Source organism: Mauremys reevesii, linkage group 5, assembly GCF_016161935.1.
Source record: "Mauremys reevesii isolate NIE-2019 linkage group 5, ASM1616193v1, whole genome shotgun sequence".
Classification (NCBI taxonomy): Eukaryota; Metazoa; Chordata; order Testudines; family Geoemydidae; genus Mauremys; species Mauremys reevesii.
Genome location: NC_052627.1, coordinates 114,623,194 through 114,637,645, shown reverse-complemented (window position 1 = coordinate 114,637,645; position 14,452 = coordinate 114,623,194). Strand labels below are relative to the sequence as shown.

General features: G+C 38.9%; 1 protein-coding gene across 6 annotated transcripts in view; it reads left to right on the top strand.

Moving 5' to 3' along the window:
• The window catches only part of PPP2R2C (protein phosphatase 2 regulatory subunit Bgamma), a 279,740-nt gene that overhangs the window by 235,208 nt on the left and 30,080 nt on the right, over positions 1 to 14,452 (top strand). For all 6 annotated transcript variants that reach the window (XM_039540607.1, XM_039540603.1, XM_039540606.1 and 3 more), the window contains one exon: positions 388 to 552. In XM_039540607.1, coding sequence (XP_039396541.1) covers positions 388 to 552 — 165 coding nt within the window. The remainder of the gene's footprint in view (positions 1 to 387; positions 553 to 14,452) is intronic.

Below are 14,452 nucleotides of genomic sequence, written 5' to 3'. Positions count from 1 at the left end.
TAGTTTAAATGAAAGATAGATGATCAGATCCCCTGAACAGATCTGAAAACCTCAACTGCCATATCTCCATCACCAACACTTTACTGCAAATGTAGGCATATTAATGACACCCACAGTAAGGTATGTTAGATAATGATCCTAGATTAATTTTGTTATGAAAATGTAATGGTCTCTGTGGTGCAACCATCAAATAAGAAAAGCTACTGCCAAACAGAATAATGCTGAATGTCTCTTCTCAAACAAATGAGAATGCTTTATTCAAAACTAATTTATTTGTCTGTAAACATGTGGAAAATGTCTATGCAAACATGCAGCCTTCAAAGAGGTGGCAAGATTCATAACTTACTTGTAACCAATTTAATTTTCCTTAATAAAACCTCCATTCAGACATTGTAGATATAAAGCCAGCCAACATGGAAGACCTGACGGAAGTGATTACTGCATCCGAGTTTCATCCCCACCATTGCAATCTCTTTGTCTACAGCAGCAGCAAAGGATCCTTGAGACTCTGTGACATGAGGGCATCAGCCCTTTGTGACAAACATTCCAAACGTAAGTTCCTAAGCTATGTTTTGCTGCAAGCGCTTGTAAATGTTCATCATTTGTAGATAGTGCATCTCTGTGTATGTACTGGAGTGCAACATGTTACAAAATGTGCTAGCTTGTCAGTTGCAGACATGCTAAAGAAAACAAAACAGTGACAAAACCTGAGCAAACCATTGAATCTATACAAGAGTTATTTAGGTAGTTGATTGGAAGCACTTCTCTAACTCCTTCTCTTTGCAGTTCATACTACAAACACAGCTGAGTGAAAAGCCCACAACCCTCTATCAATAGACAGTTGGTTCTGAACAATTTAGATAGACACTTTGTGAAGAGTCTATGAAAGTACTGTTTAGTATGGATGTGCATCTGCTATTGTAAAGTGCAAATTTGAGTTTTGGGGCAAGCATATTTTGTCCATCCAAACTATACAAAAAAAAATCAAGGGAAGAATTTTCAGGGTTTATGAATGTTAAGGTATCACTTGAAGTTTTGGCCCCAAATTTTTCAGATAAATGTAATTTTTAAGCATTGTTTTTGCTCAACTAAACAAATGAAGTAACTAATAATATATAAGGCATGTAATATAGGAAAGGAGGTTACTTCAAAATTGAACAATAAAAGGAATAAAACGTTGTGTTACTATAAAAAGTATTCTGTAGTTGGCCTAATGTGGATGTATATAGCTTGTGAAATTCATATCAAGAGGTTGTAGCTATTTCATCTGATGACCAAATGAGGAATGTGGAATCTGCAAATGGAAAAAGGGAGTTATCTTAAATTCATGATAACACCAGTATATAAATTACCATGAGGCTGTCTTCTTTCATGAAGAGTCTATGAAATGAGGTATGGAATACATTACAGTATGAAATAATCTGGCTACCAGCTCCTTAGAATCCAAATAGGAGAGCATAGACATATGGAGTCCTTTGAAACCCAGCTGGAGAGTGGATTAAGTGTGATATGTGTAAAGATATCGAGGTGATATGATGGAGAGGGCATTTGCCATTGAGAAGCTTTTTAAATGGACCGAGGTTAATACATAATGAAAGAGAAAACTAAACCAATAAATGGCACTCACGTTACCTCATTCTGATATGTTTTCTTGCATGGAGTGAGGGTAAAATATTGAACCTAAAAATAATTGGTTAAATTATAGCTCTGACTGCCAGTGGGAAAACCTGCGGAGAAGCTTAGCAGCTCTAGTGCCCAAGTGGTGGTAAAGGGAGGCATAATGGGACATTCAGGGAGCAGCACTTACTATACTTGTGCAAAAAGTGTACTATGTGCTTTCTCCCACTGCTGCCCACCTGATACTAGTCAATACACTGGGAGGATGGGGCCTGGCTACGTCTCTAAACTGCCCTACGCAGTTCTGTCAGTTCTAGTGCTTTTGCAGGCCTTTTGTTCACAGAGTGTACGCAGACAAACCATGATGACCCCCCAGCAGAGGTGAACTGGGGAAAAGGAGTTCCCTGCATCACTTTCCCCATTGAACCTGTCGGGGGTCAGCATTGATATTGGCCGTACATGCACATAAAGAAGCAGGCGAACAGTGGACAGTGAGTGCCATACATAGGGAGTTAAGAATGAAACAGGTGCAAAAAATTTTTTAATGGTACAAGACTTGCCACACCTCAAATATTTATCTAACTAGGACTCTGAATTTTGATGGAGCTACTAAAAAGTAGAAGTTAAAAAAGATCTTTAATTATTTGTTTATAATTAAGTCAGTGTGAACGAGTGTGTAACAGCATGGCACCCACCTCTTGTGAGCGCTCCCTTCTGGTCAGGTGTGTCTGCACTTCTCTGAGTTTATGGTGACCCTCTTCTAGCAGTTTCTAGTGACTTAGCCCTCTGGCCAAGTCACTCACAGCCTGTACAGAACTCAAGTCAAACAGATCCCTTCTTGGGTATTAGTCCAACGTCTTTAAGCACTCCTGGTCCTGGTAGGGGACTATGCCCCCAGGGCTTCCTCCCTGGAGATTCTTTGCCCACTCTGGTCTGGCCCCAGCTCTCCAGCTGGGCCTCTTAACAGTTCAGATCACCTTCTGGGGATTTGTTGCCGTCTAATTGTAAGCCACTTCCCCAGTGGCCTATGGGGACCCAGGCCGGCACACTTCTCTAGGTTCTAGCACAGGGACCACCATGTCTCTAACAAAACTGCTTTCAGTTTCCTGGGCCACTTCCCTGCAGCCCCAGTCTTCACCAGTGCTTCAAGGCTCTTCTATGTTCAGCCAGGAGCTCTTTCTCTCTCTCCCAGTCCCTGCCAGCACTGAGCTGTCCATGGTGCTACAGTTCCCTTTAGCCAGCCAGGAGCACCAAATGAACTCCTCTGACACAAGCAAGGAACTGATGCTGGTCTGCACTGTAACTCCTTTTATACTAGCCTGCAACCCTCTAATTGGCTAGCCTCCTGATTGGCTACACGATTTCTCTAGGCTGCTTGGAGGACTTAGCTCCACTGCTCCTTTCCTGGGAAGGATGCGCAGGACCCTGAGACCCTTCTGAGCCTAGACCATCCAGTCACAGGGTGCATAAAAATGAAATCCAGTCTGCATTTCATACAGTGCATGAACTGAAATAATTACTACTGTAACAAAGGGAACATGTGCTATGTGGGATCATACCAGCCTGTGAAGTTTTTTTCCTTCCTGCTTTTCACAAAATACTTGAATACATATAGAATTATTATATTTATCTAGACCCAAGTTCCCATTTGATTCTCTTCCTGTTTCAGTAGCAATTGCCATGTGTTTGTGATTGAAACTATAAATGAAATCATTTTCGTCCTTTTGTCCAATTATAAAAAATTCCACTCACATCAGTGTTCAGATAGGCCCAGTACTGATGTGGGGCCTGATCACTGCCCCATGGAAGTCAATTTCGGAATCCCCATTGGCTTGACTAGGAAGAAAACTGATATTGTGTTATTCCATTCCTTCATATTAGTGGAAATGCCTAGTATCTTCATGGTTTTCTGGCTATTAAGATACATGGAGCACAAAATTCAGTGTAAATGAGAGAGCTGCAGCAGAAATATGTATTGTGACTGGGCCCGGGGAAGAGTGGCCCAAAACATCATGTGGAGGAGGAGCAGAATGGGGAGCTCCTCCTCCTAGTAATTTAACAACTGCTGAGTTGCTCTGTGCTTGTTACTGCAGGTTGGCACCGGTACATTTTCTTGAGCTCACAACCTGTTTTCTCACAGTCTGCTGAGATCTGAGCTAGTGTCATGTGGCCAGTTCCTATGAGAAGCTGAGAACCTGATGAGCACCTGTTAACTGTCATGGAGCCAAATCCTGGGATTGAGCCTTTCTGAGACACTCTACACTTCACAGAATCAGGCCTTCAATGTCTACTTGACATTGCTGAAGTCAATGGGAGGTTTACGGAGTAACTGGAAATCTTTCTTGTGTAAAGGGAACACAAAAAGCATATGTACTACTCAGCTGCCACTGAAGACTTTTGAGGCAGACAGGTCTTATTAATAGGAAATAAGCATTTGAGGGTGTAAATGCACTGTAAGTGGTGCATAGGTCTCTGCACAGGGGTGAATTTCTTCAGGAGTAGACACTGAGTAAAACCGTCTTGATTGAGCCCATCAGATGCAAGGAAAAAAGCATGTTCTTAGCATTGGTTAGGATTGTTTATTGCTTATTCCTAGAAAATAACCTTCCACAATAATTTTTGGCGGTATTTTGCCTTTGTTAGCTGTATACCTTTGTGCTTTGAGGGGAAATCAGATGTCATGAGGAAAGAAGTGAGCGTGACAGAATTTGGATCTTAGTTGTGAGTTTTTCTGTCCTGCTTACATTGTTTTCTTTCATAATACTTTCATTTCTTCCTATTAATAGGGCCTGTCTGCCCCTGTAACACAGTGCCAAATGCCAATCATAACCTATTAAAACAATAATACAGGAACTCTGAATGAAAAGAAGGCATTTTATGCCAGAAGGGAAAGCAAGGTCATTGATTAAACCCTATTTTCCAGATCTGTGAGTTAGAAAATAGCCCTTTAATGTAGCATTGCTGCACTAAACTGGAGTCAAGCTCATTAAGAAACTAAGTGTGGAGCATGTACAACAGAAAAATTGATAAGGTTAATGATAGAACTTTCAAAGCATTACAAGGAAGAGTACTGAGGACTGCTGATTGGATTGGTTTGATTATAGCTCACCCTGACATGCAACACTAGTTCCGTAAACTCTACAGCAGTCTAAAGCATTCATCTTAAAATAAATCAGCCAGGCTTTCAGATGTTAGCAGGACAATCTCTTTGATATCTGCACCATGAATTTTATACCACTGTACACCTGTTTTACAAATGATTTCTGTGTATTCCCAATATCCTCCCCAGGCCAACTCAGCTTGCCCTTATGCAACCTTTCCCCATAAGTTACTCCACCCCCATATTTAGAACAGACTCTTTGACCTGGGGCATGATGCAACCTCACTCTCCTACTTCAAATCTCCCCTCAAAATTCACTTCTTCTAGTCAATTTTCAGTCACTGACCTCCTCCAGAGCCTCTTTTTCCAGACACCGTCCCCAGATTAAAACATATTACAGTATTAGAAATAAACAAAATCCAATGAGTAACTTTTATAAGATCATATCAGTAATAAGCCTATCTCATGAACTGTTACTGTTTTACACTCCTTTCCGTTATGCTTCTCCCCCCCCACACACCTTTTAATTTTAATCCTTTCCTGTGTTGTTTAATGTAGATTTTAAGCTTTCTGAGGCAGGAACCTTCATTTGTAGATATCTATGCACCATGCACATATATAGTACTGTGTAAATATATACTTAGTATGGGTTACACTAAGTACATTAATGCAGTATAGTAAAAAATCTTGAAGGCTGCTACATTGCTAGACAAACAGTTCAAAGTCCTCTGTATATTCATAGAATAGAAACCAGCATGGGCAGTAGCAGCACTGCAAAATTCCCCCCAACAATATGTCACAACCCTGACCTGAAGGGTGCAAATCTTGGGACAAGAGGGTTTCATGCCCATTCATATAGTGTTGCCGCTGCCAGAGCTACTAATAGGCTGCCAATTAGCGCAGTTAGTTGTGATATGGACACCTGTGTCCTAGACACTGGTCCGAGACCACCAGATCTATTTACATAGCTCACTGAAGGATCATCAAATACTAACATTTGATAAACAAGTTTGAAATGTTCATTAAAGTCTGTCTGTATTGGAGCCATGTCAATGTTCACCTACTTTTGCTAATGGACCACATGCATCTGGCTCTGATCATCCTTCTCTTTGTACATGACCTACTTCTATAGGCCTACATTTTCAATCTAGAGCTTTAATTTAGAAGCAAGTGCAATATCAAGACTCAAGCTATTTTAATTAAGAGTCTGAGTTCAATACATATTTCTAAATTTACAGCTGTTTTACTTCAGTTTTAGCAGGTGTTTGAAGGTTAGAATGAAGAATTGGGCAGACAGCTAGAGGCAAAAGATAGGGAAAGAATATGCCACTGTGAATAAATAATGAGAGTCACTGGAGACTTGACAAAGCTTATGCACTTTTGAAAATTCAGCCTTGTATGTAATCTGTTTAAACTACATATTTTGTTTAAAGCTGAATTTTCTTTTACCCCTGGATATTCCTGTAGACTATAAAATATATACTTCTTTCATGGTGTGTTTTAAATCAGCTAACTCAGCTGATTTAAGATTCTTCTAGAGATCCATTGCCAACATGCAAAGTGTGTTATATGAGGGAGGAACAGTGTTGAAGTGATTGAAGCAAGGAAGATGGAATCTGTTTAGTTATAAGCAATATCAGTGTGTCCTATGGAGCTTTCAGAAGTTACAAACTCCCCTAGCACATAACTCTCATGGCTTATAAATTTCCATCAGAGTTCAGGCTTTCAACTCTAAAAGATTTCACATGGTTGAGAACCAAGGGCCTCAAGCAGGAACCACTTAAAAACACCCTTTTGGTCTCCGTGCATGGCCTGGTGTATCAAGAACAGAGGAAGATCTTAAAATGAGAAGGCAACCCTGAAATCACCCACCACAGGGAGGCCTGGGAAATGTTCCACTTGGAAATGTTTGCAATTTTTTATGAAAAATGATGAAAACATTGCTTATTTTAATCATATTTTAAAACTAAGTACATTTGTAGCATTTTATGTAAGTTTATAGATGACAGGACAGTCCTGACCCAAAGGCAAAACATCTAACAGTTATGCCCCCTTCCTTAAAGGAAGTGTGAGTATAGAATTGAGGCGGCGCTAGCACCCTCTACCGCCTCTATTCAACTATATGGATAGTAACTCATTCTAAATCCCTAAAATGGTCTTCCAAAGCCAGTGCAGAAATGAGTTTCCTATGAGATCATAGTTCAGAGATTGTCATTTATCATCTTTCCCTTGACTGTTCCCCTCACTTTTTGTGCCCCAGTCATCAAAGAAATGCCATCATGACAGTGGTAATTACCATTGACCTTCCTGTGAAGGAAGGCAAGAGAAAATTCTGCCACTCTGTATCACCATTTCTGGTGTTGCTGCAGGTGTTTGAATGTTATCAGTATACAAGTAGTCCAGATTTTCACAATTGTGTCACAACTGAGCAATTTTAGAAAAGATCAACACTAATTGTTATTTTGTTCAGTCTTTATGTCTATGAATCTGAGTGAGAACCTGAGAGACCTTAACAGCCTGTGGTTTAGATTCCTCAGGTTTATCCAATATCTCTTCAAACCTCTCCGAAAGAGAAATCCTGATTTCTTTGCAGTGCAGGACTCCTAATGGGCCTATAATGTTCAAATTGTAGTTTCCCAGATTTTTACCCAGCTAACTCTTAAATTATAGAGTGGTCTCAGTTTTGACCTCTGATGATTTACACTTTCCAAAGCAGTGAATTGCTCAATCATCTGTAGACTTGCGGCTCTCTTAATGCTGCTATTTTGGAATCTGTTCCTTTAACCTGGGCCCTCAAACCATCCATTTTACTTCTCTAAATGCCCTGCCTATTCATCCTAGGCATGAAACAACTTCACCATTTTAGGTACTAATGATGTTACTGTCTCCAATAATTTTCCATTAGAGGTTTCTCTGTTGTGTTGTAACTATTGTAAGAGCCATCATTTACAAGGAGACTTGTGCAGGGCAGCCTGGGAAGGGTGGTAACAAGCAAGAGATGTCAGTCCAATTATGCTGTTTTCTCTGAGGCCACGGCATTCACTTAACTAATGTTAAATTATAATGAAACACTAATGTTCCCATTTTTTGGTGTTGCTGCAGGTATTTGCATGTTATCAGTATACAAGTGGTCCAGATTTTCAGAACTTGAATATGAAGAATGAGCGGGCATATTGCTTGCCTAATTTATATACACAATTACATGAATTTTGCATGCAGGTCATCACTTGGACATCTGACAGACCATTTGCACGCATTCACCAGCAACTGCTCATGCAGTTCTGAAAATCTAGACCATAATCAACAGTTCAAAGTTCAGTAAGACTGATGCACTTTCAGTAAGTTTCATGCACTTTCCTCCTTACAATGGTCAGCACTTCTCCTGAACTTCAGCCAGTTACTCCCAGTCTGGCAATTAGAGGAATCACATACCATCTCTTTTGTTGACAGAATCTAGAGATACTAAACTCAAGAAAGCTAAAGCAGCCACCAAACCATAGAACCAGAAAATAAAAGGAACACATTGATTTTTAAAATCAAAATAACATCCTTTGAAAGGACACTGGGATTACATAGTAGCGACAGTTTTTTGACCTCTAACTGAATATGGATTATCCTTCATTTGAAACAAAGAACAACCAGACACGCACATCTACAAACCCTGACAGAATGTCCCTGCTGGATTTGCTAATTAATATTGACCATTCCAAATGAATGATGCTTGTTGTAGGACTGGAAAAGAGAGAACTTGTGTTCCTTTTTTGTGTGGGCTTTACATTTAAGAAATTATCTTCTGATTACTGCTTCTGTCCTCGTGCAAGTCTGTCATCTGAGACTGGTTCGGCGGGAGGGAATATTCACATTATATGTGTTCAGAGGCAGCTGTAAAAGTAGGTCTACTCCAAGTGAGAACTGTGAGGTCATGTGACATTGGACAAAAAACAGTTCAACTTAATCTGAGCGCTCATAACACTTCACTCACATGTGTTAATAAAGGTTTGTTTTCCATATTGAAGGGCTGGACTTGGGCTTTAAGAGTGCGTTGCTAATGCAAGTATCCATTGTTCCATCATGTCTCCCATTTTATGTAACTTAGATATAAAAATGTGCCCACATTTTGGTAATTTTACTTCTCATAAATTTCCTAATTACAGTTGTCACTAAAGATCTGTCACTCCAATTTCACACATAGTGGACCCAATCCTGTAAAGGGTCCTTCTTTGTGCAGAAATCTCCCTGGATTTTGTAGGAGATACCCTGTGGAGCATCTGTAGGATTGGGCCTCATGAATGTAAGATTGTCTTTGGCGTAGAGCACTTCTGTGATAATAATTTAAAATAGATAATGAAAATTAGGAACTGCTACTGCAGAAAGACTGTTATTGGTCTTTGATTATGCAAATATATTAAAATTAAATAAAAGTAAAAAGAAAATTGTCTGATTTATGTACTTGCAGCTATCAAATAGTAAGAAAAAAATATAGTACTGAAGCAGGCATAAATGATTTATGATTAAAAAGACATTTCATTAACCTCCCAAAATGCATACACCCAGTCAGAGCAAATAATTACTGTAAGATTTCTTTAATTATTCAATTAAAACTGCTGTCTTGTTTTTTATTGCAATTTAATATATTTAAATAAACCTCTTCCATTTTCTTTCCAAATTTCCATTTTTCATGCAAGATGCCATTTCAATGGGGGGAAAAAATTATTTCTCCCAGTCTTAGGCCCCAGTCTCTACGATTTATACATGTGCTTAACTGTACGTACCAGGTAGTCTCATGTCACATTAACTTCAGTGGGACCTACTCAAAGTTAAACATGTTTATAAATCTTTGCAGGATTGCGGTTTAATGATGCTCTGCCTGTAAGATTACCCCATCCCTTCCCCCGTTTCCTTGCATGTGATTCTTTAGTACCACTCTTTATTAACAAACTCCCTAGTGAAGCAACATTTAATATAAGCAGCTCTACAGTGAAGCTCTCTCGCATTGATCTTTACATATTGATCTAGTTCAGCCCTCTTGCACTGTCCTTTGCATTTCGTGACAAGTTGCAGCAACTCACTGTAGAATACCAGATAGTAAAACAGATTCCTAGATATTGATCTGATGGTTTACATTTAAAATTCATACTGTCTAGCTGTATTGATGAGAAGTCTTCCTTTTAATCCTGGGTCATTGGCCAGAGGTGTGCTTGTTGGCGGTTGGTATTTTCAGTCTAAAGGGTGGGGTGGGATTATTTTTTGAGAAATTTTACCTTTTATCATATAAGGACAGATGATAACATGAAAGTGAAATGGACATGCAGCCCTCAAAACTAATTTTTGATGTTTTTGCATTTCACTAAAGTATTTGATTTAAAACAGGATAGGCAATCTGAGAAGATTAGGGTTAATATAGCATAAAACATATTGGTTAAATAGTTGTCATTAATTAATTACCCATGCTATATTTCATATATTTCATATGAAATCATTGAATTTCATGTTTCTTGCATATTTCCTAGTCAAGCTTTGTTTCAATACAAAATTATTGAACTGTCAGTGACAGCTCAACCAAAAATTATTCCAAAGTTAGAAATTTGAACCATGACTTACTTAATACAATAGAGAGAGACAAGGTAAGAGAGATAGTATCTTTTATTGGGCCAACTTCTGTTGGTGGAAGGGACAAGCTTTCGAGCTACACAGAGCTCTTTTTTCTTCTTCAGATCTGGGGAAGGAAGCATCTGCTTCCAACTCCAGACCTGAAGAAGAAAGAAAGCTTGTACCTTCCACCAAAAGAAGTTGGCCCAATAGATGATATTACTTCACCCACCTTGTCTGTCTCATATCCTGGGATCAACTCAGCTACAACAACACTGCTAACAGTTAATACAGTTTCATTTCAGTTCTAAATTACCACACCTAGAGAAGGATAATTAATAACTAAGCTTTCGTCTCTCTCTCTCTCGCACACATGCACACCCAAATACCACTTGTTAATCCCAAGTATGCACTTAATGATTCAAAAATACTTCTAGTTTCTTCTAAAATTCACAAGAAGGTACAATTACAGGTGATCTGTAACTGTAATCTTGGTCTACAATAACCCCTTACAATACTTTAACCAAATGTTAAAACAATGGTAAAATCCTCAGCCAGATTGTCAACGAGATTCTCTAAATTGGTATAGTTCCATTGCAATGAAAGTAGCTGTACTGATTCACTTAATTTGAGGTTCTGGCCCTTTTCTTTAAAACCATACATTAATTTGTTCAAACTTCTCGATCTTTGTCTGAAAAGTTGCCTATTTCATTTGACACAACTGAAGATGCACTGTCCCTAAGCTCTATTTTCACTGCCCCTAAGCACAGTTAAAGTATGTACCATGCTGAACTAATGTAATGAATGTTCTAGGCTCAAGATTCTTCATTAACCACATATTAAATCAAAATATTATTTGTAGACCTATAAAATGAATCTTATTAGTGAAAGAGAAGTAAATACACATTATGGGTCAGATCCTCAGCTGTTATAAATCAGCATACGGAATACACTGATTTATATTAGCTGATGATCTGGCATGTATACATTGAAATCATTTACAGGCTTTTAAACTCAAGGTCATACTTTCTGAGGAGCATTTAACTTAGGTCTGGTCTACACTGTGGGGGAGGATCGAGCTAAGTTACACAACTTCAGCTACGTGAATAATGTAGCTGAAGTCGACATACTTAGATCGACTTACCGTGGTGTCTTCACTGCGGCAAGTCGACTGCGGCCACTCCCCCGTCAACTCTGCCTGCACCTCTCACCGAGCTGGAGTACAGGAGTCGACGGGAGAGCGTTCAGGGGTCAATTTATCGCATCTAGTCTAGACGCGATAAATTGACCCCTGCTGGATCGATCACTGCTGCCGATTCGGCGGGTAGTGAAGACATACCCTTAGAAAAGCCAATTAATCAGCTGAAAATAAAACTACATGTATAAAAGTTTTTATTACCTATCAAGCAGAATGAAGGTACATAAATTCTCCAGCTCCATTTGAAAACTTGCAATGGCTGGTGTCTCGAAATTCCATTAATGTCAAGGTACCATTATTTCAAGTAGTATTGTATGTCTTCCTCTGAGATCACTGAGGCCTTCCCTCAAGGATTTAAAAGAAGGAATGAGTTAACTTAGGTTATAAGATGCTCTTTGGGGCTGGGACTGTCTGTCTTGTGTTTGTATAGCAGCTAGCATAATTGGGTCCTGGTTCATGACTGGCTCTCCTAGATGCTTCTGCAATATAAATAATTAAATATAATAATATGGTGCTTCTGTGGCACATCTTGAGTTACGCCCAGAAGGAAGTGCCATAAATGGCCAGCTAAGGATCCAGTTCTTAATTTTTTATCCTGGTTTTTGGGCTAGTGAAAAGCCAGATGTTTTCAGCTAGGGAAGCAAATAGCTTAAGTCATCCTAGCTGAATCCTAGAAGAACCACCATACTTATGACACGACTTAAGTCCAGTCATAGGAGATTGCATTTGCATGTTCTGTGGAACATCCTTCTATGTCATTTATGAGTTCAGCTTTTGCACAGTAGAATCTCATGCCATCTTTATGGAGTCTCCATCATCTTGCAGGACTACTTTTGTTTTTTATGTTTTTCTGATAACTACATGTAATCAAATGTATGTAGGCATGATTCAGCTTTACCCGGAATCCATTCTGCTTTGAAATAGCAGAGATTTGTTTTTGTCTATAATCCTGCTCTTGGTCTGCAGTAACACAAGTTCCAAGGCTCACCTCTCTTGTTTAGAATTATGTGACATTATGTGACATTTGCTTGTTTTAGTTTAGTGGTATTTCAACTGTAGAAAAGCCTGGCAGTTACCACAGAGTTCCTGGGTCTTGATAACAGCTCTTTTCAGAGATTGTGCTGTCTAGGTCTCTCCTTTTTAGTTCTATGAAAGACTTGACATTTCTTTTATCCTACCATAAGAACATAAGAACATAAGAGGCCGTACCGGGTCAGACCAAAGGTCCATCTAGCCCAGTATCTGTCTACCGACAGTGGGCAATGCCAGGTGCCCCTGAGGAACCTGACACAATTACCAATATACTATTTCTTTCATATGAATTTATAACTGTGTAGCATAGCTTTAGATTGTAGATGGTTATTCTAACACCATCGCCCATTATATCTTAGGGGGTTGTTATTGCTTTAATTTTAAAACAGTTCACTTGTTTTTTTGAGTAGCATTATTAATATTTCTATTTTGAAACTGTCTGTCCTATAGCAATGCCTTGATGAGCCTGTGCTTTATGTCAATTGAGTCAGAAGTATCGAGGACAGAAACTCTCTATCTTGGGGGGAAAGTAATTGTTTTCAGAAAGTTTGAAGTCTTAAACGAGGTCTTTTTATGGAATATAAAGTACATGGATGTTTCTTTTCAACTGTTTGTTAAGATACATGAATTTGCTGTGTTGCATTGAGGCAATACTGCATCCTTATACTGTGAAAAGTGTGTGTGTGTGTGTGTGTGTGTGTGTGTGTGTGTGTAGAATCATGAACAGATCAGCTAAAATTTTGGCACTTGAATGATTAACATTGAGCAACCAAACAAAAGTGGTCTGATTTTCTGTGGTACAGAATACCCACCACTCCCATTGAGTCTAGTAAAAATTGCATGTGCCCACTGTCTCAAAAAATCAGTCCAGCCAAACAAAGGAAAACATTCTGCAAGCATGTAACTTTTTTAATATACTTTCATCAGGTGTAAATTATGTTTTGGCTCCCCTTGGGAAAGAGGGCACATGACTTCTAAAATATTCCCTTAGTTCCAATCTGTTTTACATACCAGAATAGGGGCCCTCACATATTTTTTCCATAGTGGAGAGTGCATAAATACCAGTGTTGTTTTGTAGGACCACCTCTCTTTTATTCTCAATGACTTCACATCCCTGTTTCATCTACAGCTATTTCATATGTGGAAAATAATATTGGGAAACAAAGTATTTTAGCTGTATTTTACTGTAATTTAGCATCTGGAAATAAGGAGGAAGAATTGGTGCCAGAGATGACTGGCTGTCTTTCCACACACCATCAGCAACTACTTTGTGGATCACCTGTGGGCCACAAATCACAGACTGAAAACTTCTGCACTAGTATTCCCTGGACCTAAAATATATGTATATTGAATATAAGGTGGAATAAGCAAGTCCAATTTGCATATTATCATCTATTTTTGGCAATTAATATAAAATAAATACATTTTTACCGCAAACACACAAATGGGAAGAGTTAAAGTTGTGTATTCAATGTTAATTTCTGTAACTCATTAACTTTTTAATGGTTGATTCCTCATCAAAGTTGCATGAATATTAGATTTTTTTTCCCCATTGAATACACATGATGTAATTATAGGGGAGATTTTCAAAGGCACAAAGGACTGTTAGGTGCTGAACTCTGGTTGAAAATCAGTGGGACTTGGGCACCTAACTCCAGCTTGTGCCTTTGAAAATCTTCCCCTACACATCCCTCTCTATCTTTACATAATATATAATTCCACATGGAACAATATGTTGAAGAACCGCTAAAGTTGCAGTTAAGGACTTTTAAGTCAGGAAATTCTCAAGGTCAGTATTTCACATGGAACCTATTGTTCTTCTGTGTTATGCCACACAAAGACTATGTCCAAATCACTGAGGGTACGTCTACACTACGGGACTAATCCGAATTTGCATAAACCGGTTTTGTAAAACA